The sequence below is a fragment of the Artemia franciscana genome, chromosome 17, assembly GCF_032884065.1.
Source record: "Artemia franciscana chromosome 17, ASM3288406v1, whole genome shotgun sequence".
Taxonomy (NCBI): Eukaryota; Metazoa; Arthropoda; class Branchiopoda; order Anostraca; family Artemiidae; genus Artemia; species Artemia franciscana.
In genome coordinates, this window is record NC_088879.1 from 14,440,215 (window position 1) to 14,463,781 (window position 23,567).

A 23,567-nucleotide genomic window follows, 5' to 3' on the forward strand; every position below is an offset into this window, starting at 1 on the left:
ACTTCATTGGTCTTTGTGAGACTTTCCTTGATTCAAAAAACGAATCTCTATTGCATCTCCCTGGGTACAAGATGGAATATTTGAATCGAAGTAGGATGGCTAAAGGTAGCCTTGCTGTTTATGTTTCGGAATGCCTTCCGTACTCTGTTAGACATGACCTGTCAAGAAATGAAGAAGGAATTTTTGAATCCATATTTATTGAGATTAAAACCCAAGCAAAAGCTTTGATTGTTGGTAATATATACCGGTCTCCTAGTGGGTCTGTTACCTGTTTCCTTCAGATTCTTGATGAGGTCTTGGAAATAATCCAACTTCATTCATGTGAACTTGTAATTATGGGCGACTTCAACCTTAATTTGTTTGACCGGAGGTCATCCTCGTCCTTGGATTTTCTTTCGACAATGCTCGCTTGTGGAACACTGCCTTCAACAAGCATTCCAACTCGCATAACTAACACTACCGCTTCTTTGCTTGATAATATTTTTTCATCTTTGACGTTGGTACGAAATTCTATATTGATGAGTGATATCTCAGACCATTTTTCTGTTTTTTCAATGTATGATTTTTCCGATTCGTTGCCAAGGAGGAGCCAAGAAGCTGGTTTTTCCTCTTTAAAATTTAATGATCAGAACTTGCATATTCTTAGGTCACGGTTGGCAGGTCGTTCCTGGATTATTTCTGAAAATGGGTCTGACATAGATTCTTTGTTTAATTCGTTTTATGATTCTTTGAAAGAAGTTATCTTTGATACATGTAATGCACCCCAGTCGAATCCAGCATCGAAAAGAACAACCCCTTTGAATCCTTGGATGACCCCTGGACTCCTTAAAAGTTGGAGGAAGAAAAATTATCTTTGGAAGGCTTACAGATGCTCTAAGCCATTTTCGCGTGATTCTCGGCTTCAACTTTTCAAAGCTTATAGAAGAGTTTACAATTCGCTTTGCCGAAGGGCTAAATCGTTATTTTATCATAGAAAGTTTTCTGCGTGCAGTAAAGACATTAGGAAGACATGACAAGTAATCAATTCTGTTATCAGGCCATCTTTTCTGCCTCCTTCTGTCCCTTCAAGTGTTGTGATTGACGGGAAAAATGTAGAGGGTGAGCTAAAAGTTCAAGATGCGTTTACTTCCTATTTTGCTAATATTGGCAAAACTACAGCCTCTTCTGTAAGTCCTTCTTCTTCTCTACCTGATTTTAGGTCTTATCTAGGACCACCTTGTCCTAAATCAATGGCATTGGAACCTGTCTCTGAAGCTGAAATAGCCAGAATTGTCAATTGTTTGAGGGGTTCTTCATCTTCTGGCCCAGACCGTATTCCGACTAAGGTTGTCAAGTTCATTCTTCCTGTCATTGTGTGTGCCCTCACGAGACTTGTCAATCTTTCTTTTGAAGATGGTGTCTTCCCAAGTGCTCTAAAGCGTGCTCGTGTTATCATCCTTTTTAAAGGTGGATCAAGGAATGATCCTGCAAATTATCGTCCCATATCTCTTTTATCAGTGTTTAGTAAAATTTTTGAAAAAAGCTATGCTTTCTCGGCTTCTTGATTTTCTTAATTCTAAACACTTTTTTCATGATTTTCAGTTTGGTTTTAGGGCGAAACATTCAACTGAGCATGCATGTGCAACTCTCTTGAATTATTTAAATTCAGCTCTTGACTCTGGTTTGATACCTGCTGCTCTTTTTCTTGATGTTCGAAAAGCGTTTGACTCATTAACACACAAGATTCTTCTTCTGAAAATGTCCCATATTGGTATAAGAGGGAATGCTTATTCATGGTTTCTATCATATTTATCTGGTCGAGTCATCTCGGTTCATCCGGACTTTTCTAATCCTTCTGGAATAGAGTCTGGTGTTCCACAAGGATCTGTCATTGGGCCGATACTCTTTTTAATCTACGTCAATGACCTTATTAATGCGGTTAAAAATTTAAAACCTACCATTTGCTGTCGTCTTTGTCAACCAGTATCCGTCACTAGCTGTGACAAGAGTTTGTCCTTACCGGATACACTTATTGCTTTTGCTGATGACAGTACTCTTGGCACAACTGGTAGAACTGAGTCTGATCTTCGTTCAAGGATGATAGCCCTTTTTGAAAGAGTTATCCAGTGGTTTGATGTAAATTATCTTGCCTTAAATGTCGAAAAGTCATGTTTTCTCATTTTCTCCAGAGTCTCAAAGGCTTGCCCTGATTTAAATGAAATAAATTTATCAAGAGGTTCTCTAAGTAGACCTAAGGATCGTTATGTTCGATTCCTAGGCATCTTGCTTGACGAAAATCTTTCGTTCAAGCATCATATTGACCTGATTAAAATGAAAGTCTCCAGGAGTCTCGGAATCCTTAGAAAGCTCAAATATATATTTCCAGGGTCGATTCTTAGACTCTTGTTCTGCAGCCTAGTTCAGTCTTATGTTTCATATTGTTCTGTTATTTGGATGTCAACTTTTCCCTCGTCTCTGAAGCCACTTTCAAAACTTTATGATAAAGCAAGGACTCTTATTCAGGAAACTAACCGTTTTTCACTTAAACCCTTGCTTTATTTGAAATCTCTCTATTTTCTTTCTTGTTCTTATTTCGTTTTTTTACAGTTGCACGGCCATCTTCCTGCTGTCCTATGTAATAATATATCTTTTGTTTCTGATCAATCGACTTATCATCTCCGCACTTCCAACAATTTACTGGTTCTTCACACACCGTCAGTGAGGTCTGACTTCAACCCTCTGACAGCTTGCAACAGGATCTGGAACACGCTCCCAGAGTTCGTACGACACTGCCACTCGTTTGGTATGTTCAAAAATTATGTTAGAGATTTTATAGCTAGTAAATAATTTTGTTTGTTTGTTGTTTTTGTTTTTTTTGTTTTGTTTTTTTTTTTGTTTTTTTTTGTCTCTTTATTTTTTATTCCGGTTTCCCTTGGAGTTGATGTCTCTGGATTAAGTTGGATATTTAATTGAGTTGGTGAAATCATGTGCTACCCCCTGCCTAGCTTGTCATTTTTTGGAGATTATTAAGGTGGGCGACTCAATTTAGTTTTTGGATTTTGTTTATATTTTTTTTTTTTTGGTATTTTTTTCTCCCCTGTTCTTTCCCGGCCATGGAGCCTTATGGGGGAGATTGTCTTGAAGTAATTTTTTGTTTATGGATTTTAATGTTAAATAAAGAACTCAGAACTCATCGCCTGGCCATACTTTTTGGGAGAGGAACCCCTGTATTCTTGCCATCATGGTGTCAAACAGATCTGGCTGTCAGATATAAATCTAACTTGATGTGGAGATCTAACTTGATTTCTAATGGTCTAGGGTTCAAACCCCGTCCAGTCTTTGTAGGAAACTGGCGAGAGGGTCCAAACACATGGGATCAGGACACCTATTGGAGTGAGCTGTGGGATTAATTTTTTTTTTGAATATATCAGTGAATTTCCGAGTTTTATCTCTTTAGCTCTTGCTGAGATCGATCTTTGCACGGGGAGAGGTCCTAAATCCTCGGTGTCGTTGCATATGTTAATAGAGGTTGTTCTATCTCAGACAAATGGGATTATGGGTATCAGCAACTGTCCTAGTTTTACATTTTAGGGTGTATGCTAATCTGGCCTCTGTGGAAGGGCGGATAGGGAGTACCTATGCTACTATAATGAGGATAGATACCAGAAGTGGACGCATCACAACCAAACCTGGCTTAAATAAAGATATGAGCTCTTAGTCTTGCGTTTTAAGAGTCTCCTACTCATTCGGCCCATAAGGAAAGTGAAACGAAGAAACAAATGCGGTAGAAACGAAATAAACCAAAATCAGCTAAAGTCAATTGCGCTATGGTGACTACTTGGTTAATTAATGGTATATTAATACCTAGTGTAGCATAAAAATAATCTCTAGCCTTCAGGCTTTGGCTGTGACAACTAACGCTAGCCACATATAGAACAGTGTGATTGCAAAAGCCGGAATATAATCAAGCATGTGTATTTCTATTGTATCTCCTGAGATTTGGGGTAATTTTAATGTATCCTAGTTTCAGCTCATTTTTAATATCAGAAGGTGCCCGTACTCAAAATGAAGCCAGTGATCTGCAAATATTCATTCGAATCCTCTGGATAGTATCAACATAATTCCCAGAGTTAAATGGTAAATACTTACATCTTTTAGTGTTGAAACTGAGACTGATTTCTGGAATGAGAGAAATTTAACAAGCAAAGACTAACGGCCTACATGAGACAAAATACGTCCAAAAAATTTGGAGATGGGAACTGGTTAAGCCTATTAAATAGACAAGTTTTTAAATCTGTGGAGAGTGTACACCTCCTTGGTGAACTCCTCACCCAACTGGAATCTTGCCAAAAACTCGTGATCCCGTATCCAGGTAAACAAAGGGGTTTTTATGCCAATATCTTAATACATGTAAATCAGAATTATCAAGACCCGATTGCACTAGAGAAAACAATTCCTTGGAATCGCTATTACCATCAAAAGCCTTAGATAAATCGATAGCAGCGAAACGAACTTCAGTCAGTTTCCTTCTTGCAACACATTAGCAAGTATCCGATGGGCATGTTGACAACCAACACGTGATTTTAACCGAGTTGATTAGCTTCGTTATCGACCTGATCTTCCATGAGAAGAAAATATTTAATAGTTTATTAAGGTTGCAATTTACCGTGATACGGTCGTAAAATCCGTAAGGTCGTGAGATCTTGCTCATCCTTTAAGGCCAAAATGACAGCACCGTATTAAAAGGAATCGGGTACTAGTGAGCTACTCAGATACATCGGAAAAGGTAGTTACAAATGGCAAATTAACTCAGGAGAATCAACTCTCAGGTGAATAATTATAATCCCATCCAAATATATAGACTTTAACTTTAATCTTTTAATACTTTTCATCACGGACGTGGCAATAACCAGAATTATGGGTTTTTGCCGTACATTTGCCAGGATCACTGCAACAAACATCTTGGGAAACCGAGAATTTACAGCTTAATTCACTTAACTGAACATTTTGATTAATGATCACGCTGTGAATTTGTGGGAATTAAGTTAGATGTAGAACCTGGAATAAGCTTACTAGAATTCATTATTTCATTCCGCTGCCCAGGACATATTGAAAATTATCTGGCCTTGTATCTACCATATCGCAAATATCTTGAATTTAGACAGTTTTCCTTTGATGTTAAAATGTATCCAGAATGTGGGTACCACAAACGTTCCATATCGGAAGTACTTCTTTTCCCTGTCCTTAATTATCTTAAGGTGAGGGACTTCTTTCCACAAAGAATTCTGCATTTTTTAACGAGTCTGTGAAGCAATTACTGAAACGAACTCGCTTTGTTTAAGACAAGCAACGATCTCAACATAGTAGGAATTGTTTTATATGTTAGTTAAGGTGTATCATCACATCCCTAAACTTGTCGTTTCATCGACGTTCCGTAACCACACGTTCAAGACCGTCACATAGGTAATCAAACCAGAGCCTCGTGATCTTTAAAGCCCTTTTTCAGCTTTTAGTACAGAATCTTATCGTTACATCGCACGCTTGGAATTTATTCCCTTAATTAAGAAAGAATTCAATTCTATCTGTATAATGCTGTCCAGTTAATTCTTGTTTTATGAGATAATTTAAGACGGATGAATCTTTTATTAGCACAAACAATTCCACATCTGGACTCGCTAATATGTTTTCAGTAAGTATAATTGAGCGCAGTATATTTAGTATATGAGCTCCAACAGTATATTTGGCTGTGAGCTCCAGCTAATTCCTCAAGTTATCATGAGTGGCGAATATGCATACGAAAATGATTTTTGGTGGAAGTTCGGTATATGGGGAGGGTGTGTTAGATTGTTTCGCTGCGATGTTATGTTCTCTAAGTATGGTATCATGGTCCAGCGACACACTTGTTTAGTATGCAAGAGATTGCGAGCTTCAGTCCCACTGATGACATACTTCTCGTAGCAGATTTAATTATTGTAATTGCCAATCAGTTTATATGTAAAAATAGTGAATGCTGTCATCATTTATTTATATAAAATCTATTTTAGTTTCTATCTCCCACATGGTATTACTGTCGACAATTTAAGCAACACATGGCTAACAGACGTTGCGACTCACCAAGTGTTCAAATTCACTCAAAATGACCTGAAAACTCCAAGTTTGGTTCTGGGAGAAGCTTTCAAACCTGGAAGTGATGAAAAGCATTTTTGTAAGCCGACATCAGTTGCTATATCCCATCAAGATGGTAGTATTTTTATCGCTGATGGTTATTGCAACTCAAGGATAGTTAAGTTTGATAGTCAAGGCAACTTTGTCGCTCAGTGGGGAACAAGTAGCAATATGGCTCAAGGTTTGTTTTTATGTTTCTTTTTTTTATTTTTCATATATTTTTCTTTCTTTTTTTTATTAGGATCTGTTTACTTCTTTTTAACCCTTGGTTCAAATTAATGCATCTTTGCAATAAAAAAAAGAAACAAAATCACAATTTGACATTTCTACATTTTGAGTCACATATAATCGTTTGCTTTTTATGCTAGTTCGTGCATCATTCCAATTTTTGGGCTGCGCTAGAACAGTTGATTTGAGCCTTTGAAAATCATATTTGTTTGTTTGCTATTTCTTTTCTTTTTTCGGTCACAACTGGCTAAACCAAAAGTGGTAATTTCATTTAAACTAATTTTATTTCCAAGAAGCTATATTGATATCCATGGCAAAAAGAATATTCTTGACTTCTCTTGTAGATAAAAACCAAAGCTAATACTTATTGCCTTCTTTGGACTCAATCTATGCTTTTTCTGCTTGTATTTTAACGGATTCTGTGTTATGTGAGAGTCATTTTCTGTCAGGAAAGCAGAAATATAGTCAAGGACTCAGGATAAAAACCGCCAAAGATCGCTGGAAAATAGTTACCAGGCTTCAACGAGCTAAAGAAGGTTTGAATATGGAGTCTAGGGCAGAAACAAGCGCTGAAAACGAATATCTGGTGGCGCATTCAATATTCCTTGCGCCAATGGCAAAAAGGATGTATCTGCAGAAATGGAAAAAACTAAGATTGGGTATATTTTTATTCTGAATAGAATCGGTTTTATTTGCACAATCTCTCGTAGTCATAAAACTAAATGGCGCTTGTGCTTACAAAAAAAGGATTAAATCAAATGACAAAAAAATCAGAAGACAAATAGGATAAAATCAACAATTGTTATACTTTGATACAAAGAAAGGGATGAATGAGTTGGAAAAACGATCTGTGCGTGAAGGAGGTGCTACTAATCTGTCAATTTTCTTCAACCTAGTACTTCGATGTTTCACTAAAACTGGTGGTAGTATCGATCTGTATTTATCACTTCTGAGAAGATATTGGCCAAATTCAAGGATCAAACCGAGACGACGCTCTTGAAGAGAGGGAAATTGTAAAGTGGATAATGTTACCTTATGTTCGGTAAAAGCATCGCACAATATTACTTTGACTGCTCTTTTTTGTATTGACTCAAGCTGGTCACATAGGTAAATAGTGTTATTGACTTGTGGGCCCCATACGGGACATGCATACTCTAAAATTGGTCGAATGTAAGTGAGATAGGCTATCCTTAGTTGTGTCACTGAAAAACCAAATCGACGCATTAGTATAAGTGTCCGCATCGCACTATTTGCCTTTTTGATAATTGTATCGACATGAAGGCTGAAAGAGCAGTCGATGCTAAACTTGACACCAAGCACTACTGCCGAAGATTCACTAGGATAAGGAGGGCACACAAAGTCTCTCTTAAGGGGATTAAAGCGAAGGATTTTAGTCTTTCCTTCGTTGATTTGGAGACTGTTCGCAGTATATTCATCTTTAAAGTTGTTGAGTATTTCGTTGCCTCAGACTTATCAACAATTTACTTCAGTAGGACTGACAAGTCGTCTACATACTTAAATCTTTCTTCATAGCCGGAAAGGATGACATTTATCACTGCCAAAAACAGTAGACTAGCGAGCTTAGTACCTTGTGGGGCTCCGCATGTAAGCTCGACCCATTCAGAGTCGGTATCTCCTGGGAAAAGACTAAACGCACTGATAGCGGGCTTGTAAAAAATTGATCACTAAAAGGAGAATATGTTTTTGCGCACCCATGGTGCGTAGATTTGTAATAGCAACGGAATGGCGAATAAGATCAAAAGCCTTTCGGTAGTCTACGAGAAGATCGACTATAGCACTTCCTCGGTCGAGCCACTCGACAATGAGATGGTACATCCGTACTAAATAAACAGTTGTGCTGCTGCCTCTTAAGCATCCATACTGATACGGGTCTAGATGTGCAGAGACCTGTGACATAAGTTTGCGGTAAATAAACGTTTCTGCAACTTTAGAAAGGATCGGAGTTATTGATATAGGCCGGAGTTGATCACAAGATTTTGGACACCTTACTTTTGGAATAACGCGGATATATGCTCTTTTCCAAGCACTAGGGATAACTTGCTGACGGAAACATTGGTTGATTATAAAAGAGAGTGGCTCAGCAAGAAAAATGGCGAATTCGCGTAACAGCTTTACTGGAAGCTCACCTGGGTAGGACGCACTGTTCGCTTTCAGTCTTAGGAGTTCCTTATAAACAGTGAATTCAGAGACTTCACATACGTCCTCAATCTCTGCACCAGCAATGATAGTATCAATTTCTGATTTGGTGATTGATGGAAATGTGGTACAAATGTCAGCAAAAAAAGAATTGACTTCATTAGCTGAGGTTAAGGTACCGTCCTCTTTGAGCAGCCTTAGATCTCTGAGTGTTGTCTTACCGGTAAGTCTTTTTACTGAGGAATGCCATTTGTGGGGGTCTATTGTGAGTAAGGGAGTAATTTTATCCCTCACATACTGCCTTTTGGCGCGCTTGTTCAGTTTAACAATATGATTACGCAACTTGGCTGAAGCTACAGTATCACCAGCGATATGAAGGCGACAACGGGTTTTTATTAAATTCTTTAGATCATTGGTAATCCACGGTTTATCAGTGTCATTCACAGTAATGACTTTTACGGGAAAACAAGTCTGAAATTGCTCCTGAAGCAGAGTATTCAGCTTATTGACTTTGATATTAATATCTTGTTCAGAGCAAATGTCCTCAAACTGATAATTACCGATCCAGCGACCAAATGTGCTTCGGAATTGCCGAACTGGCTTCCCAGAAGATGATAAAGTGATCAGAATTCAAAAGGGGTCCTAGGGATCTCGGTGCGTAATAAAAGTCTGTCAAGTTTGTAAAAATCAAGTCAAGTGTGCTGCCACTTTGATGGGTAGGTATTGTAACGGCTTGTCGCAAATCTAAAATGTTTGAAACCCATTGCCTATTAGTTCGATTGAAGTCTCCGGCAATAACAAAGCCAGGAGAGACATGCTTGCGGCGCATTTTGTCTACGAAAAACTGAATGTGCTCAATTAAATCTTTCCTGTTTTTAGTGCTTTCAGGATAATAGACCGAAGTAACAATTAAACGTGAAAATCTTTTTGATAAACGTGCAGGTTTACATTCGGTCCATAATATTTCGTGGTTGGAGTCAATAGGCTCACTTAACAGCCTTGAGGGTAGGTCATTACGAACATAAAGTCCAACGCCTCCTCCTCGACGATTCAAGCCACGATCGTGACGCGTATTAAAGTAGCTTGCGTAACCTTTGATGCGCGCCGATTCGTCAGAAGTGTCCCAACATTCGCTTATTATTATTATTGAGGCGTTGTTCTGCCTGGCAATAACTTCAAGTGCATCAGTTTTGTTGTTTAAAGATCTAGCGTTACACACAAGTATATTTGGCAACTTACGTTTAGCTAAAGGACGTTCGGGCTTAAGAACGGGCGGGCTATCCTGGATGGGGCACACGGGGGTTTCGTCAAATCTCTTCAGACTCGGTATTTTAGGTGCTCTGGATATCTTGATCTTCACCAGGTTTCGCTCAAACACTTGTTTTGGCGAAGAACAATAGTCACGGCTTGTCACTAGTACCGAAATAGCACACCCCGTACGCCTTCTCCTTTCATTTTTCCCTGCCCGGCATCCACGTTTTTTTCCTGTCGGATTGTTTCCATTGGTGGACGATGCACCACCTGTGACTTCTCGCTGTAAGTGCAATGCAGTTAGCGTAGTCAAGATAGATGGCGCCAAAAAGGTAGAACGACTGCTTGAAGCGACTGCTTCAACAGGAGTGATTCTGGTACTCAAAAATAGAGCGAAAAAAACTGCATAAGTCAATATCATTCTCACCATGAAGAACCAACTTCCGCGCACAAATATAAAGCTAAACTTTGGTAAGATGTTTTGCTAGCCGGACGGCGCAAGTGACATCTACCTCTTTTTCTGGGGAGCTTTTCTGAGCATTTTTTCTGGTAGAATATTTCTCAATGAGTGCAATTTCAGATCCATTCCACTAATGAGGGATTTTAAGAGTAGAGTGGAAGTATCATCTCTCCATTCTACTTTTCACACTTAGCTTGCCTTAATTTGCACTTGCAAGTATTAAGAACTTACGAGCTCTTCAATTGATCGACATTAGCGTGGAGAAGCTATACTCTACGCAATACTAAGTATTTTTGCAAGTTCTCTTCCCTCCTCTACCCTAACTCTCCCAATGTTACCCAGATCTTTCCATGCTCTATACCCTCTTTGCGCTACACTTATGCACCTAGCGGAAATTTTACGGGGGTGCTAAACTTAGGTTATGTTGATTATCTAAGCCTCCTAGATGTAATGTTAACGAAGTGAATGAATTTTAGATATTTTGCGAGTTTAGGACTAAGTCACTAGGACTAGGAGTAGATGCAGATGAAGAGGTGATATTGGGTAATGCCAAGATCAATTAAATGAACAGCTTCCACCCAGGTGATATGATTGGTAAAGACAGTTGGCGCAGTCAACATCTTAGATAGAATAGCCAAGGATAAGGGTGTTTTTCACAGATGAAAAAAGTTGGAAGATGTTGGACAGTGGAAGCTGTAGTAATAGACAGCGATCAAGTATAGTTCGCTATACTTGATGTTGATTCGCTTCGAGGTTTGAGGAATTTCTGTGTAGCACATACGAGGAAGCGGACATCAGTAAGTGAGATAATTCGCCCCGAAGAAGCACAACATATGCGTAATTTGTGGTCATTTTCTTTAGATTCCTTTTCTTTCTCTTTTTTTATTAAAAGCTCTATTTCTGCAGCAATTTTTTTTTTATTATTTCGGACGTGCTTCTGTCGAGGCTAGGATTCAATATCCGTGCACTTTAATTTATTCCAAGTGGCTTCTGTTTTGACGCCACTAACGGAATGAAGCTGCAAAGGTTTTGTCACCTTCTGTGCAGTCCCACTTGCTTTGCTCCTCCTCCTTTGAACATAATTTTGATGCAAGTACAGGTAAGTTGGTTTCTGGTGTCACCACTTAGGTATGCTTTAATAATATGCAGTTAGGAAGCGATCTGACTGTGCTCATCTTCTCTCGGTACCTTATTCTGTTTCAAATTCTAAGTTCAAACCTCTCATCTAGGTCAAAAAACAGAAAATATAGCTGATGACGTCAACGACTATGCAAATTAGGTGATATCTCATTTGGCACACAAAATTTTCGTTGCGCCCGCCTATATTGATTTTCAGCAACCAATTCTGCCCCTGATAAACTCCTCAAACCTTCTTTAGCTCGTTGATGCCTGTGATGTTAGAATTTCGTTGGCTGGGTCCCTGACAAGTAGCCGTATAGTTTGTGTGAACCCATTCTACAGGCTATTTTTGCTTTTAGCAAAATTAGAAAGTTTCTGTGTCTTCCTGAAGGACTCGTTGCACTTGACTGTATATTTGATGCGAATGTACTTATCCCCTAGTTATCTGTAACAAAGCATGATTTGTTTTTAATTTGACTACTTGAAATGAACACAGACAAACTATGCCTAATTGAATTAATTAGGTTAATTTAATTGAATTGAATTCATTCCTGATTAGAATTAAGTAACTAAAAACTAAACAAAATTTTTTTTGACGTTGATGTCTCATTGCTTGAGTCACCTTAGAGCCCTTGGAATAAGGTCAGTTTTCCCTTACCATCTCTTCTATGGCTTAGAAATAACCTGTATCAAGTAATAATATAATTATTTATCATAGTTCATCAAGTGATTTACGTTTCTCTGCTCAAATTGAGACAGTTGTAATAGTGGTTCTCCAGCTTTTTGATTCCCTTTTAAAAAAGTGTTTTGACTGAGACTTCAATTGTGCCTGGCCCTAGCTGCAAATCGTCGTCGAAGCTTCGAGTTATGAGCCTTATATCCTCATATCTCCTGCTCTTAACTCTCTTCATGTTTCTTAGCAATAGTTACTGGGCCTCATCTGAGTAAATCAGCTAAAAACACAGACTCCCTCTCCGTCGAAATCCGTCATCAGGGTCTCCTTTTGTTAAATTTAGTTGTCAATGTTAACAGCTTCTTTAAAGTTTTGAAGAAAGTAAGTAGCTTAATCCCCACCTGTCGAGTTTCTCTATCAAAATACTAGTAAGAATTTCTGGTACGACAATATTTCATGAGAAGGTATCATTGGGCGTCCACTGAGGAGGAGCGCCTGGGGGACTACTGTATCCTAGATTTTTTGCTCCCTCTCCCTCCTACCAAACTTTACAAAATAAAATTTTTGGGTATTTTCATTGAACAGTACTTTTTTTGGTACCTTGATGGGAAAAAATTGAAAAAAAAATACAAGTTCAAGTTCTATTTATTTTCATAAAGTAACAATAACAAAAACAATATCCCAAAGGGCTCAATGGCCGTTATTTGGGAAACGGCATACAATAAATAAAGAATCGTAAAACTTGTCATAAACATACTAACCAACATCTAAATATAAATATGTAAGGAAAAGAAATCAACTCACCGGCAGTCCCCACGGAACAGCGACCCTTACATCACCCGACAATAAAATATAAATTAAAATTTTCGCGTCATCGAGGATACAACACCAACAAAACAACAACCCCCCCCAAAAAAAATAATAAATAAACCATAAGAAACATTTAATAAGAAGCCTTTAATAAGACACTTTTCATCTGTCTCTTAAAGGAGCCAAGTGTTCGTGACTGCCGGATCTCAGCGGGAACCAAGTTCCAGGCACGCCCCGCAGTCACTGCCAGGCCGAAGTCTGAACGAACCGAGGGACTAGCTGGAATCATCACATCCTCCCGGTTACGAACCATATACAAATTTACTTCCCCTACTAGTTTAAGCAGTCCCGAAAAACAACATGGGAGATCTCCCTGGAAGTATTGATATGTCAACGAAGATAGAGATAAAACATAAATATCTTTAATTTTGAGGAGGTCAAGAGGAGTGTGTGTTGCCGACTGGAGAATTCTTGCCGCTTTCTCATAAAGATTGTGAATAGGAGCAAGTACCGAGGGAAATGTGGACATCCACACAGACGAACAGTAACATATATAAGGGTAAATCAGAGAAAAGTATAAAAGACGGAGGATAGGGAAAGGAATTAAACGCTTTAATTTTCGGATGATCCCAAGTCCACGGGAAATTTTCACTCTTATCGTTTGAACATGCCACTTAAATGATAAATTTTCATCCAAAAGAACTCCCAGGAATCGTACATATCGATCCGGGGGACGACTTATGGAGCCTCTTGGTGTATGAAGCTCAGTAATTGTGGGGCAGCTCACACCTTTACGAGAAAAAATAAGAAGGCAGGACTTTTTTACATTTAAAGTTAGATGATTTATGTCAAACCAAAAGAGTATTTTCTCAGTCATTGCTTGAAGCTTTAGAATAAGGGATGATTCATCCGGAGCTGCAGCACCTAAAGTAGTGTCATCTGCAAAATTCCATACTCCTTCCTCCTTAAAGCTGCGCGCATTACCACCTTAAAAGAAAGGAGGGAAAAAATTTGCCTGCTTTTCGCTAAATCAGTCATTTCCAATCCCCGTACTGAGGACTTACTCCCTGATTTTCACAATCCTGTTAGTATCCGACTCCCCCGGTCAGCCTCCTTAGCAATCCCAACTTCTCTCCAATCCATGCTGTTACAGAAAGGTTTCGCAAAAGTTTTATACCCTTTATTCTGGAACACCTTAATAATAATTCGTGATTATGTAATTGCCAAATTCCCCTTTTCCTCTATTGCCGTTTTTATTCTTTTTTTATTTACTGCAATGTTTTTGTAATTTAATTGTTAAGTTTACTGATTTGCCCTTTATCTTTGATGATTTTGCTTTTTTAATTCCTTTTAATTTTAAGTGTTTGACTTAATGTACTGTTTTGAATTTTTTTTTTATTAGCTTTTACTTGACATATAAAGCGAATTCGGCTCTATAGAGCTTGTGATAGTCTTTTGTAAATAAATATTATCTTATCTTATCTAGTGTCATCTGCAAATGCTATTAATTCTTCTCGACTATCAGGTGTGAACACCAACGTACTCTGAGAGTAAGATTTGTGACACAATCCACAGCAAACATTGTTAATTGGGGTGTTAAAAAGTCGGTAGAGATCGTTCACATAGATGAGGAAGAGGGTTGGCCCAAGAATAGAACCTTGGGGTACTCCGTATTCAATTGGAACTTTTTCGTCTGTAACTTCCGTGGCGATAGATCTGTCAGTTAGGTATGACGAGAACCAAGAAAATGCTTCCCCACGGACACCAACATGACAAAGTTTACCAATGAGAATCTTATGTGTTAGGCTGTCAAAAGCTTTCTTTACATCAAGAAAAATGGCTGCAGGAATAAGATTGGAATCTAAAGATCGTCGTATAAACTGAAGAAGTCTATTACAAGCATGTTCTGTAGAATACTTTGCGCGAAACCCAAACTGATGCTGATGGAAAAAATAATTTAGTTTCAAGAAATCTCACCAGACGTTTGAACATTGCCCTTTCAAATATCTTAGAGAACACTGACAAAAGAGAGATCGGCCTGTAGTTCCCAGGATCCTTTCGGTCACCTCCTTTAAAGAGAGCTATAACACGTGCAAGTTTAAGACGTTGGGGAAATACTCCTAGTTGAAATGACCTATTAATCAAATGGTAAATTGGGGTGATAATCGATGGAAGAATATTTTTAATTACTTTAGCAGAAATTTGGTCGAAACCTGCTGAAGAATTCTTTAAAGACAGAACAATATATCTAATTTCCTGCACCGTAACCTCCCCAAGAACCACTGATTTCAAGCACGAGGGACCTAAGAACTGCTTCCAAGACTGTGACACAGAGGAATAAGAAACGCTATTAGCAGTTTTTTTTCCTTATCTCCGCGAAGAATTTATTCATATGATGTCGAATTCGGCCTTTTTCTGTTACAAGCTGATCATCTACAATGAGAGACTTAGGGAGACCTTCTGGTTTCATGGATGGCCGACTAACTTCCTTAATCATGTCCCACGTCTTTTTTATATTTTTACCGCAATCAGCAAATCTTTTTGTAAAATATACTGTTTTAGCTCTGCGAATAATTGATTTCAGAAAATTACGGTACAACTTAAATGCTTCTAACTTGGCCTTATTTGGTCTTTTTTTTGTACTCCTTCCAAAGGTTCTGCTTCCTTTTTATTGACTTTAGGACTCCAGATGTTAACCAGGGAGCTACAGGTGTTGATCGAGGATTTTTTAAAGGAGCTTTTAGACAATAAGACGTGAATTTTTCCTTAACAGTGTCATAAAACCGGCCAAATATGTCGTTATAATTACCTAAACTAATATTTTCTGGTAAAGAAAATTCCCATTTATATCTACCAAGATCTTCTTTCAATTTATCCAGTTCCACTGGTGAACAACAAAATCTCGGTTTATCCTAGGGGACTAATCTTTGTGGATTTTGGAGGACTTGAAACAGGGCTGAAACTGGCAAATGGTCAGAAATGTCAGAAAGCAGTACTTCATTCTTGAATTTCATTCTTCATCTGCCTAGATGACGATTTCGTAAGGTCAAGGTTAAAGTCACCCATCAATATAACTTCATATTTTTCAGCAAAAACTTTCCTAAGAACGTCATCTAATGTTTCAAGAAATTCAGTCGCAGATCCGCTTGGAGAACGATATACTTCGCCAATTATTACCCTTTCCTTAGCGTTAATTGGGATTTCAATAAAAAGTGACTCAAATACTTTTTCATTATTTATGCATAAATCATGTCTTAGTACAGCCTGAAAATTATTTTGGATGTAAAATCCGAGTCCACCTTTTCTGCCCATCTTACGGTTAAGAAAAATCGACATGTAACCGGGAATATCCTAAAGTACCTGATTATTCTCATTCAAAAATGTTTCACAGAGACCGATAATTGCTGGGCACGAATCCCTACATAATAATTGAATATCGTCGAATGAAGAATTTAGGGGGTACAAAGCACCCCCTTTCCAATATTTTGAAAGATACGTTTTTGCCCCCCCCCCCCTCCGCACGCACACCACTCCGTTTTCATTAATTAATGTCCCCGGGAGACATGAATAAGCTGGCGGATCTTTCAAGATGTTACAGTAGGACTAGGCGTTTCCCATCTCACCTGGCAGCTGAAATTCACATGGTGCATGGGAATCTGTTTTGTCGCAAAAAGCTGACGGAGTCTTATTATAAATGTGTCAATTTTAATCCTGGCTTCATATGCTTCGTTCTCTCTCTTTATTATTCTTGTAAAAATCAAGGTTCTTTCGGGATACCTCGTGAAATTCTTCTTTGACCTCTCCATGGTTTTATTTTCTGTCAAGCTTTTCTTTTATTATCCACACACTCAGTTGTTCGTGAACCCTTATAGACCTATTAATTGATCATGCATCGATCTTCACGCTGATTCTAAATGGTTCATGTAAACTTAGCAAACCTTCAGAAAGGAAACAGTCCGTGACTTTGTCACTTCGAGGGGCAACGTCTTGAAAACAAATAATTTTTTGAGCCACTCGGAAGCCGGATCAGTTGCTTATGCGTGCTCCTTACTCTTAAAAATTTTGTTTAGCTGTCTCTATGCGTAAACAGATGAGAAAAAGTAAATGTACCTCTCGAAAAGATTAGACCTTTCCTCACGAACACATTGTTGATAAATAGTGTTGATCAACAAGAAGACATTTTGGGCATTTGTGGACCGACAAAAATTTCTGCGAGAACTTCAATTTTTATTATTGTTGGAAATAAATGGCAATATTTTAAATGCCAAGTGAACGTGGCTTTAGTATTATTTATTAGACTCATGTTTACTCAACCGCCCGAAAGTTTTAATTTTATTACACAAATTTTTGTCCAAGTTCATCAAAGGTCTGACCTCATTGCATTGGAAAGCGGTAGATACTACCAAAGAAAGCACCTCCCCATGAATTACTTTAGGTAGAAGCTCACTAGTATTCTCACTAGTATTCACTTAGGTATTCTCTTTTAAAAGTGTATGCACAGAATAAATTTTCCCCGTGGATATTCTTCTTCGGAATTTCCCTCTTAATTTGACCAGCAAGTTTGTCAAACAACAATTTCAGTTATAGGCCGTTTTCGTCCATAATATTGATCAACAAAATCTTGTTGGTGGATAGAACACGACTTTTGACCAGTTATATCTCGCCAAAACAATATCTCTAGCATTAATCTTTATGTCTTTTTTTTGTTTTTTTTTTAGTTTTATCGACGGAGCGGAATCCTGGAACATGGCTGATACCCCATAGTATCTTATTGATAGAAGATAGAAAAATTGCTTGTGCTGCTGATCGTGAGAATGCTCGAGTACAGTGTCTGGATGTAGTCACTGGGGATATTAAATCTCTCTTTTATTTACCGAACAAGAATGCTGGGGCTTATGCCATTGCCTACACTCCTGAAAATGGTAAGGAAACTTATTTTTCATTATTAAATTAACCGTTCGAATGTTTACTTTCTCCTGTTCTTCTATATTATGTTTTATTTTCTACTTTCTTGTTTTGTGTTTTGTAATCGTATTTCATATTGAACTTTTCCGGTTATGTAAAATTTTCTTTTAAACAGTTGTCTTTAAAACTTAGCCTGCCACAATTATCTCGTACTCACGAATGCACGTTCACATTTTTGTGAAATTGATTTTGGGCATTCTGCGTTTAGATTTATTTATTTTTTTATTTTTTTTTACAACAATTTGAGAACCCTTTTCCCTTCCCTCTCTCAGTTAGCGTCTTGATCTCCTAAAAGTATAACTTTGGAACTAGCTCTTATTTCAGTCCCCTTCTTTGACAGTCGGTCGATTCGGCCAACCCCTTTGGTAGATATCTTGGTTAAATTTAGTTAAAGGATACAGATTGGATAAATGTCCTCTAGAATTATTGATGGCCATAAGGCATCGAATCGACCAGAGCCATTCTGTTCAGACATCAAAAAGCATAACAGTGAAACTAGCTCTTATTTCTGTCCCCTTCTTTGACATTCGTTCGATTCGACTAACCCTTTTGGAAGACTTCTTGGTTTAATTGAGTTAAAGGATAAAGATAGTATAGATATCATCTAGAATCATTGATGGCCTTGAGGCGTCGAATTGAACAGAGCCATTGCGTTAGGACATCACAAAGAATAACTTAGACAATAGCTTTTACATAGTACCAATTTTAATCATGATTTGTCTTGCCCTTTCTGAAGGTGTCGTGATGACAAAAAATTCCCCACCTCTGCACCTCACTTCCCTCCCATTTAAGTTCAGATTACGTGTGGAGAGCCAAAGGAGTTGCTTTTCACGAGTCTGACATTAAATACTCCTTGATAAGTTTACTGTTGGGGTTAGGACTGTCTTTTTATGTTTCTTGTTTAAACTATTTAGTAGCCTAGAAAAAAATGATTTTTGAGAGAACGTTACTGGAAATTTAATACCTTCAAAGGAAATTTTCTTCCCCCTTTAATGATCCTTTCGCCATGCAAAATTATTAAATTTTTATATTTTATCGTTATCGAGCTACAGACAGCTGATCATGAGAACAAAATCCATGAAAACCTAGTTTTTTTTTTCTTTTTAAGCCATAACGCACAACTTGCCGATATTCGGGGTATAAATGTTGGTATCGAAAATTTATGTTTTATTCTGTATTATTTACAGATGGAAGATTGTGGGTAGCCACTGCTTATCCAAGTGCTCAGCAGACATGGAATGGGGGTGTTACAGTTTTTGATATGCACACCATGAATCCGATCGGCCAATTTGGGACAAAGGATTTAAATCGACCTCACGACTTGGCTGTTGATCCAAAAAGTGGCAATTTATACGTAGCTGATCTCATTAAACCATATACGATCAAACGATTTTATAACGGTAGGTTGAAACTAACTATTAGGTACAAACACAGTTGAACAGCTCAGATCCAAAGTTGCACCAATTTCTTTTGGTATTTTCAAAGCTCTGATGCTCTAGTATAGCTCGAAATCAAGGTTTGGCGTATTTATTAATTAGTTTTAAATTCAGGACTTGACATGAGTATTTCAGCAGCAGCTAAAGTGCTTTGAAGATTTATTGTTTTAGTTCGTAGCTATAGTGGGTGAAAACAAACCAAACTCATCAGACTTTTTTTTGCTTGTTCTTCTTAGCTCTTATCTATAATTTGTTTTAATTAAATATTATTTGCCTGATCTTAAAAATCATGACTGAAATTCATTAGGGATTCATTTCTAGTCATTTAACTTCGGATGCCTATTTTGATATTTTAAGTTAAATCCATTTCCATAATGAATTGGCTTCAAATTAATTGAATTTGAACTCAATTTCAAAATAATTGAGTTCAATTAGAATTATGAATGAAGACACAATTGTCTGCCCTTTATCTCCATCCACCCAAAAATAAACTCAGACACAAGTAAACATGTTATTTACTAAAGGTCCACTTTTTATCTTTCAAGTTTTACGCCTTTTGTTTCTTTTGTCAATATATCATAACAGATGTATAGGTACCCCGTTCCAGTATTCTCTTGAATAGGATATTGGAACCAGTCTCAGTAAAATAGTTTTTGTTTATATATTTATCTCTCCGGATTAGATTGGTGATGTGTTGCTGGCAGTGTGGTACAAACTTTTGGGCTTGTTTTGGAACAGGCTTATTTGTGGTAAAGGTTTCCATTATTACTGATATGGTTTCTTATCATTTCTTTAGTATATGGATTAGTCAAATTCTAGTTAGAAGAAGCAGACCATCCCAAAGTAGGAGAATTGGAGCACCTTGACTTGAATTTAAATAAGTGTTGGTTTAGCTCTTAAGGCACTAATAATATAAAGTTGTTTTTTTTTTCTATTTTAAAAACCTGTAAAATTCTAGACCCCTAGTTCCAAGGTTCTGTTAAGTGTTGCAGCAACACCAGTCCATAGGTCACATTTATGGAGCAATATAAGCAACAGTTTCAATCAGAATCGACGTGAACCCTCCAACAAAAGACACAACAAAAGTCTTCGTCGCTCCGTCTAATGAAATTCAATATGAATTTTTGGGGGGATTTTCCGGAGTTTCTGTTTGCTTGTTAAACTTCCCCAATCCCCAACCCCCTATACAGTTTTTTTTAGAGGCCAGCAAATTTATAAACAATTTTGTTAGCCTATGTTCTATGAGCATAGTTCTGCCCTAGGGATGACGTATGGACGGATGATAGATAAACTTATCTATCAACAAATGAAATGAGGTAATTTTTATACAATTCTAAGAAGGGCTTATGCCAGATTTACCTCTCATTCACTTGGACTATCTGTCTTGGCTTTTTCTACAATTCACCATGGCTTGGTACCCACAACTACTTGATTTTAATTCTAAATCAACTAAATTTAAGGAAGATCTGATTTGTCTTCGTTATGGATGAGTATGGCGAAAATATAGCCCCCCATGAAAGGCATGATGGAGCACAGACACCTGAGACTGTAGCTCTATCTGTTAATCAGGGTTAGTTGAATAAACTGTGTCTACCGGTTCATTAATTCACTCTTACAGTAAAAGATTTTAATGCTTTTACCTGTCCTCTACCAAAGAGGTCAGGTAAGTCGAAAAAGAAAAGAAAATAACAACAACAAGGAACATAACTATGATCCTACTTTTCGCATTTAATCCAATTTTCTTGGGCTTCGACGTTGCATCTGGTAGAAGTGTTTATGAGAATCAAGAACCCCTCTTCCTTCCCTCCCCCTTCCCCACAGAAGTTGAATCAATCATATGCTGTAAAAAAGTATGGCTAGAACTCTAATTAGGGCTCTTGACTAAGTCTGTTTCAGATCCAGTAAACTCCCCTGATAGATACTCCGATGACTAGTATCTGAGTACCTATCCCCCTCTCACAGAGGTCACATTTGTCCTGGCATATCTGGAACTAATGCTGTTACCTATCATCAAGTTTGGTTAATATTGAACTGCCTCTGCTGTTAGATCTTCTTATAACGTGAATATAGGAACTCAATCCCCACAGATGTCAGGTCTTGGTCGAATCCGAAAAAGTATATTTTCTGAATTAGCTCTCACTTTTCACCAAATTTTTTGAAATCTAACTGACTTTTCTGATATATCTGGAATGTGAAAATTCCACCCCCTTTTCTTATCAGCCATTGTAGTAGAATCAGCTCTGAGCCCTCCAAAAACACAAACAGGACACTACCATAACGACACTCGAGAGCCTCTTCTCTTGCTTTCTATTGAGTTTGGTCAAGATCTGACAGTCGCTTCTGGAAGATGTGATGGGAAAAAGCAAAGGTCGCATTTCTCCTCCTTTACAAAAATCGGGTTGGTCAAGAGCTTGAAAAAGACGGAAGTAGTGAATCAAATGTTGGTCCTCATTAAGTTTGTTTGGCATCAAACAACTCTTTCTGTTCTTTCCGATGAAATGATTTTTGGGCTCCTTACTTCCTCTCCCATGGTTTGGATATCCTAATCCCCAATATCAATAATTAAAACATAGATCTTACTTCTCACGATGTTTCAGCAATGTCTAACAACTGTTTCCGGTGAATGTCCTGATGACAAAATGTAGGGACCTTCTTTCCCAACACGGCCTGGATCAAGTACAAATGCTCTTACTTCTCACCAAGTTTGATTGAGACCGTACTACACACTCTGAAGATGTCGCTATGACAAAACTAAGGGCCTCCTTTGCTTTTCTCTTCCCAGGGAGGTTGCATTAGGCACAAGTTCCCAAAAAACGTAGCTAGGTCACAAAAGCTGGCAGTTCATCAAAAGAATTATAAAGCATATCATAAAAATAGTAACGTTCCAGGTTAGGGACCCCGTCCCCAGCCTCTCCGTAACCCAGCTAATCTTCCGTGCATGATCCCTAGCTTAGAGAATAATATGAGGTATTTTTTTCGTCATATAAGACATGGAGAAAATATCTGGATAAGTAACACTGTTACAGTTTTTTGCGTATTTTTTCTTTCTTTTTCTTAAATTCTCAAAAAATAATGTATTCTGTAAAAATCTTCAAAACCCCTTTTCCAATCCTGAAAAATTGTTAGAATGCCATTTATCTTTTGATTTTGTATATGTTAGTGTTTTGTAAATAGCTCCGAAATGTTTAAAATAAGATCCAAGTGTCTATGATATCGAATCACAGAGCCGTCAGTAAGGGGACAAAACTAGAATTCCTAATAATGTTAGTGCTTTCTTTTGTAGGTAATTATTCATACACCAAAAAAGATGAAGTTATTGGACCAAAAGAAGAACCGTTGACTATTGGAAATTTACCAAACAGTATCAAGCAGGTGAATGTATTAGATTACGTTACCCTCCTTTTTACGGAGAAAAAAAAAAGAAAACAAAAGCCGTGAAATATGTTCTAACTTTTTTTACTGTTACATTGTCTTTGCTTTGTCTCTGTGCAAACGGGTTTCAAAGCATGAAAAAAAAGAAATGAACTTCAGGATGATTCCTTTGTTTATTCTTTGTATTTATTTAAAAAAAACTCACTACTTAATTAATACAAACTCTCACTTCTTTGAGAGGATCCCAAATGAACGTAGCGGCGTTCAGATTCAACTGATCTTGAATAACGTTTGTGATACCATATTTCTGTGCGGGTTTCAGTAACTCGCTAGTAGTTGGAACAATAAAAAAAGAAAAGGAATGAGACAAACCACTTCCACTAATGCTAAGATATGGCTCATGGTTTTCAAGATGGTAAATTGCAAACCTCCAGTTTTGATTTTTAAACCATGCTGATTCCAACAGATCACATGGTTGATTCAGATTATGACACTCAAAAGTTTGAGACATGAGAACCGAAAACAAGTTTCAGCCAAATATAATGATACCATCAAAAAGTATCTTCCTATGAAAGATGATTCTAAAACCAATGGCATAAAATTTTATCTCTGTGTTTTAAAAGCCATAAAACTTAGCTGTATTCTTTTGTTGAAAAAGTAAAAACAACTTTTACTGATTACCAAAATGTTAATGTCAGGTTACAAAAATTTAATCGGAATTCTTTACTCTTTTTTCATGAATGTTGAATAATCGTGGAAAATATTTAAATATGTTATCTTATCACTTGAATCGGAATATAAATTGTGCATTAGAAAGACAGGTCAAAACTTTCCCTTTCTTGTAAATAAAAAAAAAACAAAAAAAAAAAACGAATAGACAGAATGATAGAACTCAGGAAAAATTTCCTGAAGATAGATCTAATGAAAATCATCCCGAATTTGATAAGTATCG

The 23,567-nt window shown here is 37.4% G+C and overlaps 1 protein-coding gene across 1 annotated transcript in view; it reads left to right on the forward strand.

Annotated features, from left to right (window-relative positions):
• The window catches only part of LOC136037899 (peptidyl-glycine alpha-amidating monooxygenase-like), an 89,321-nt gene that overhangs the window by 53,977 nt on the left and 11,777 nt on the right, over positions 1 to 23,567 (forward strand). Inside the window, exons 10-13 of the mRNA XM_065720753.1 lie at positions 6,024 to 6,325; positions 17,561 to 17,764; positions 18,995 to 19,207; positions 22,527 to 22,615. Coding sequence (XP_065576825.1) covers positions 6,024 to 6,325; positions 17,561 to 17,764; positions 18,995 to 19,207; positions 22,527 to 22,615 — 808 coding nt within the window. The remainder of the gene's footprint in view (positions 1 to 6,023; positions 6,326 to 17,560; positions 17,765 to 18,994; positions 19,208 to 22,526; positions 22,616 to 23,567) is intronic.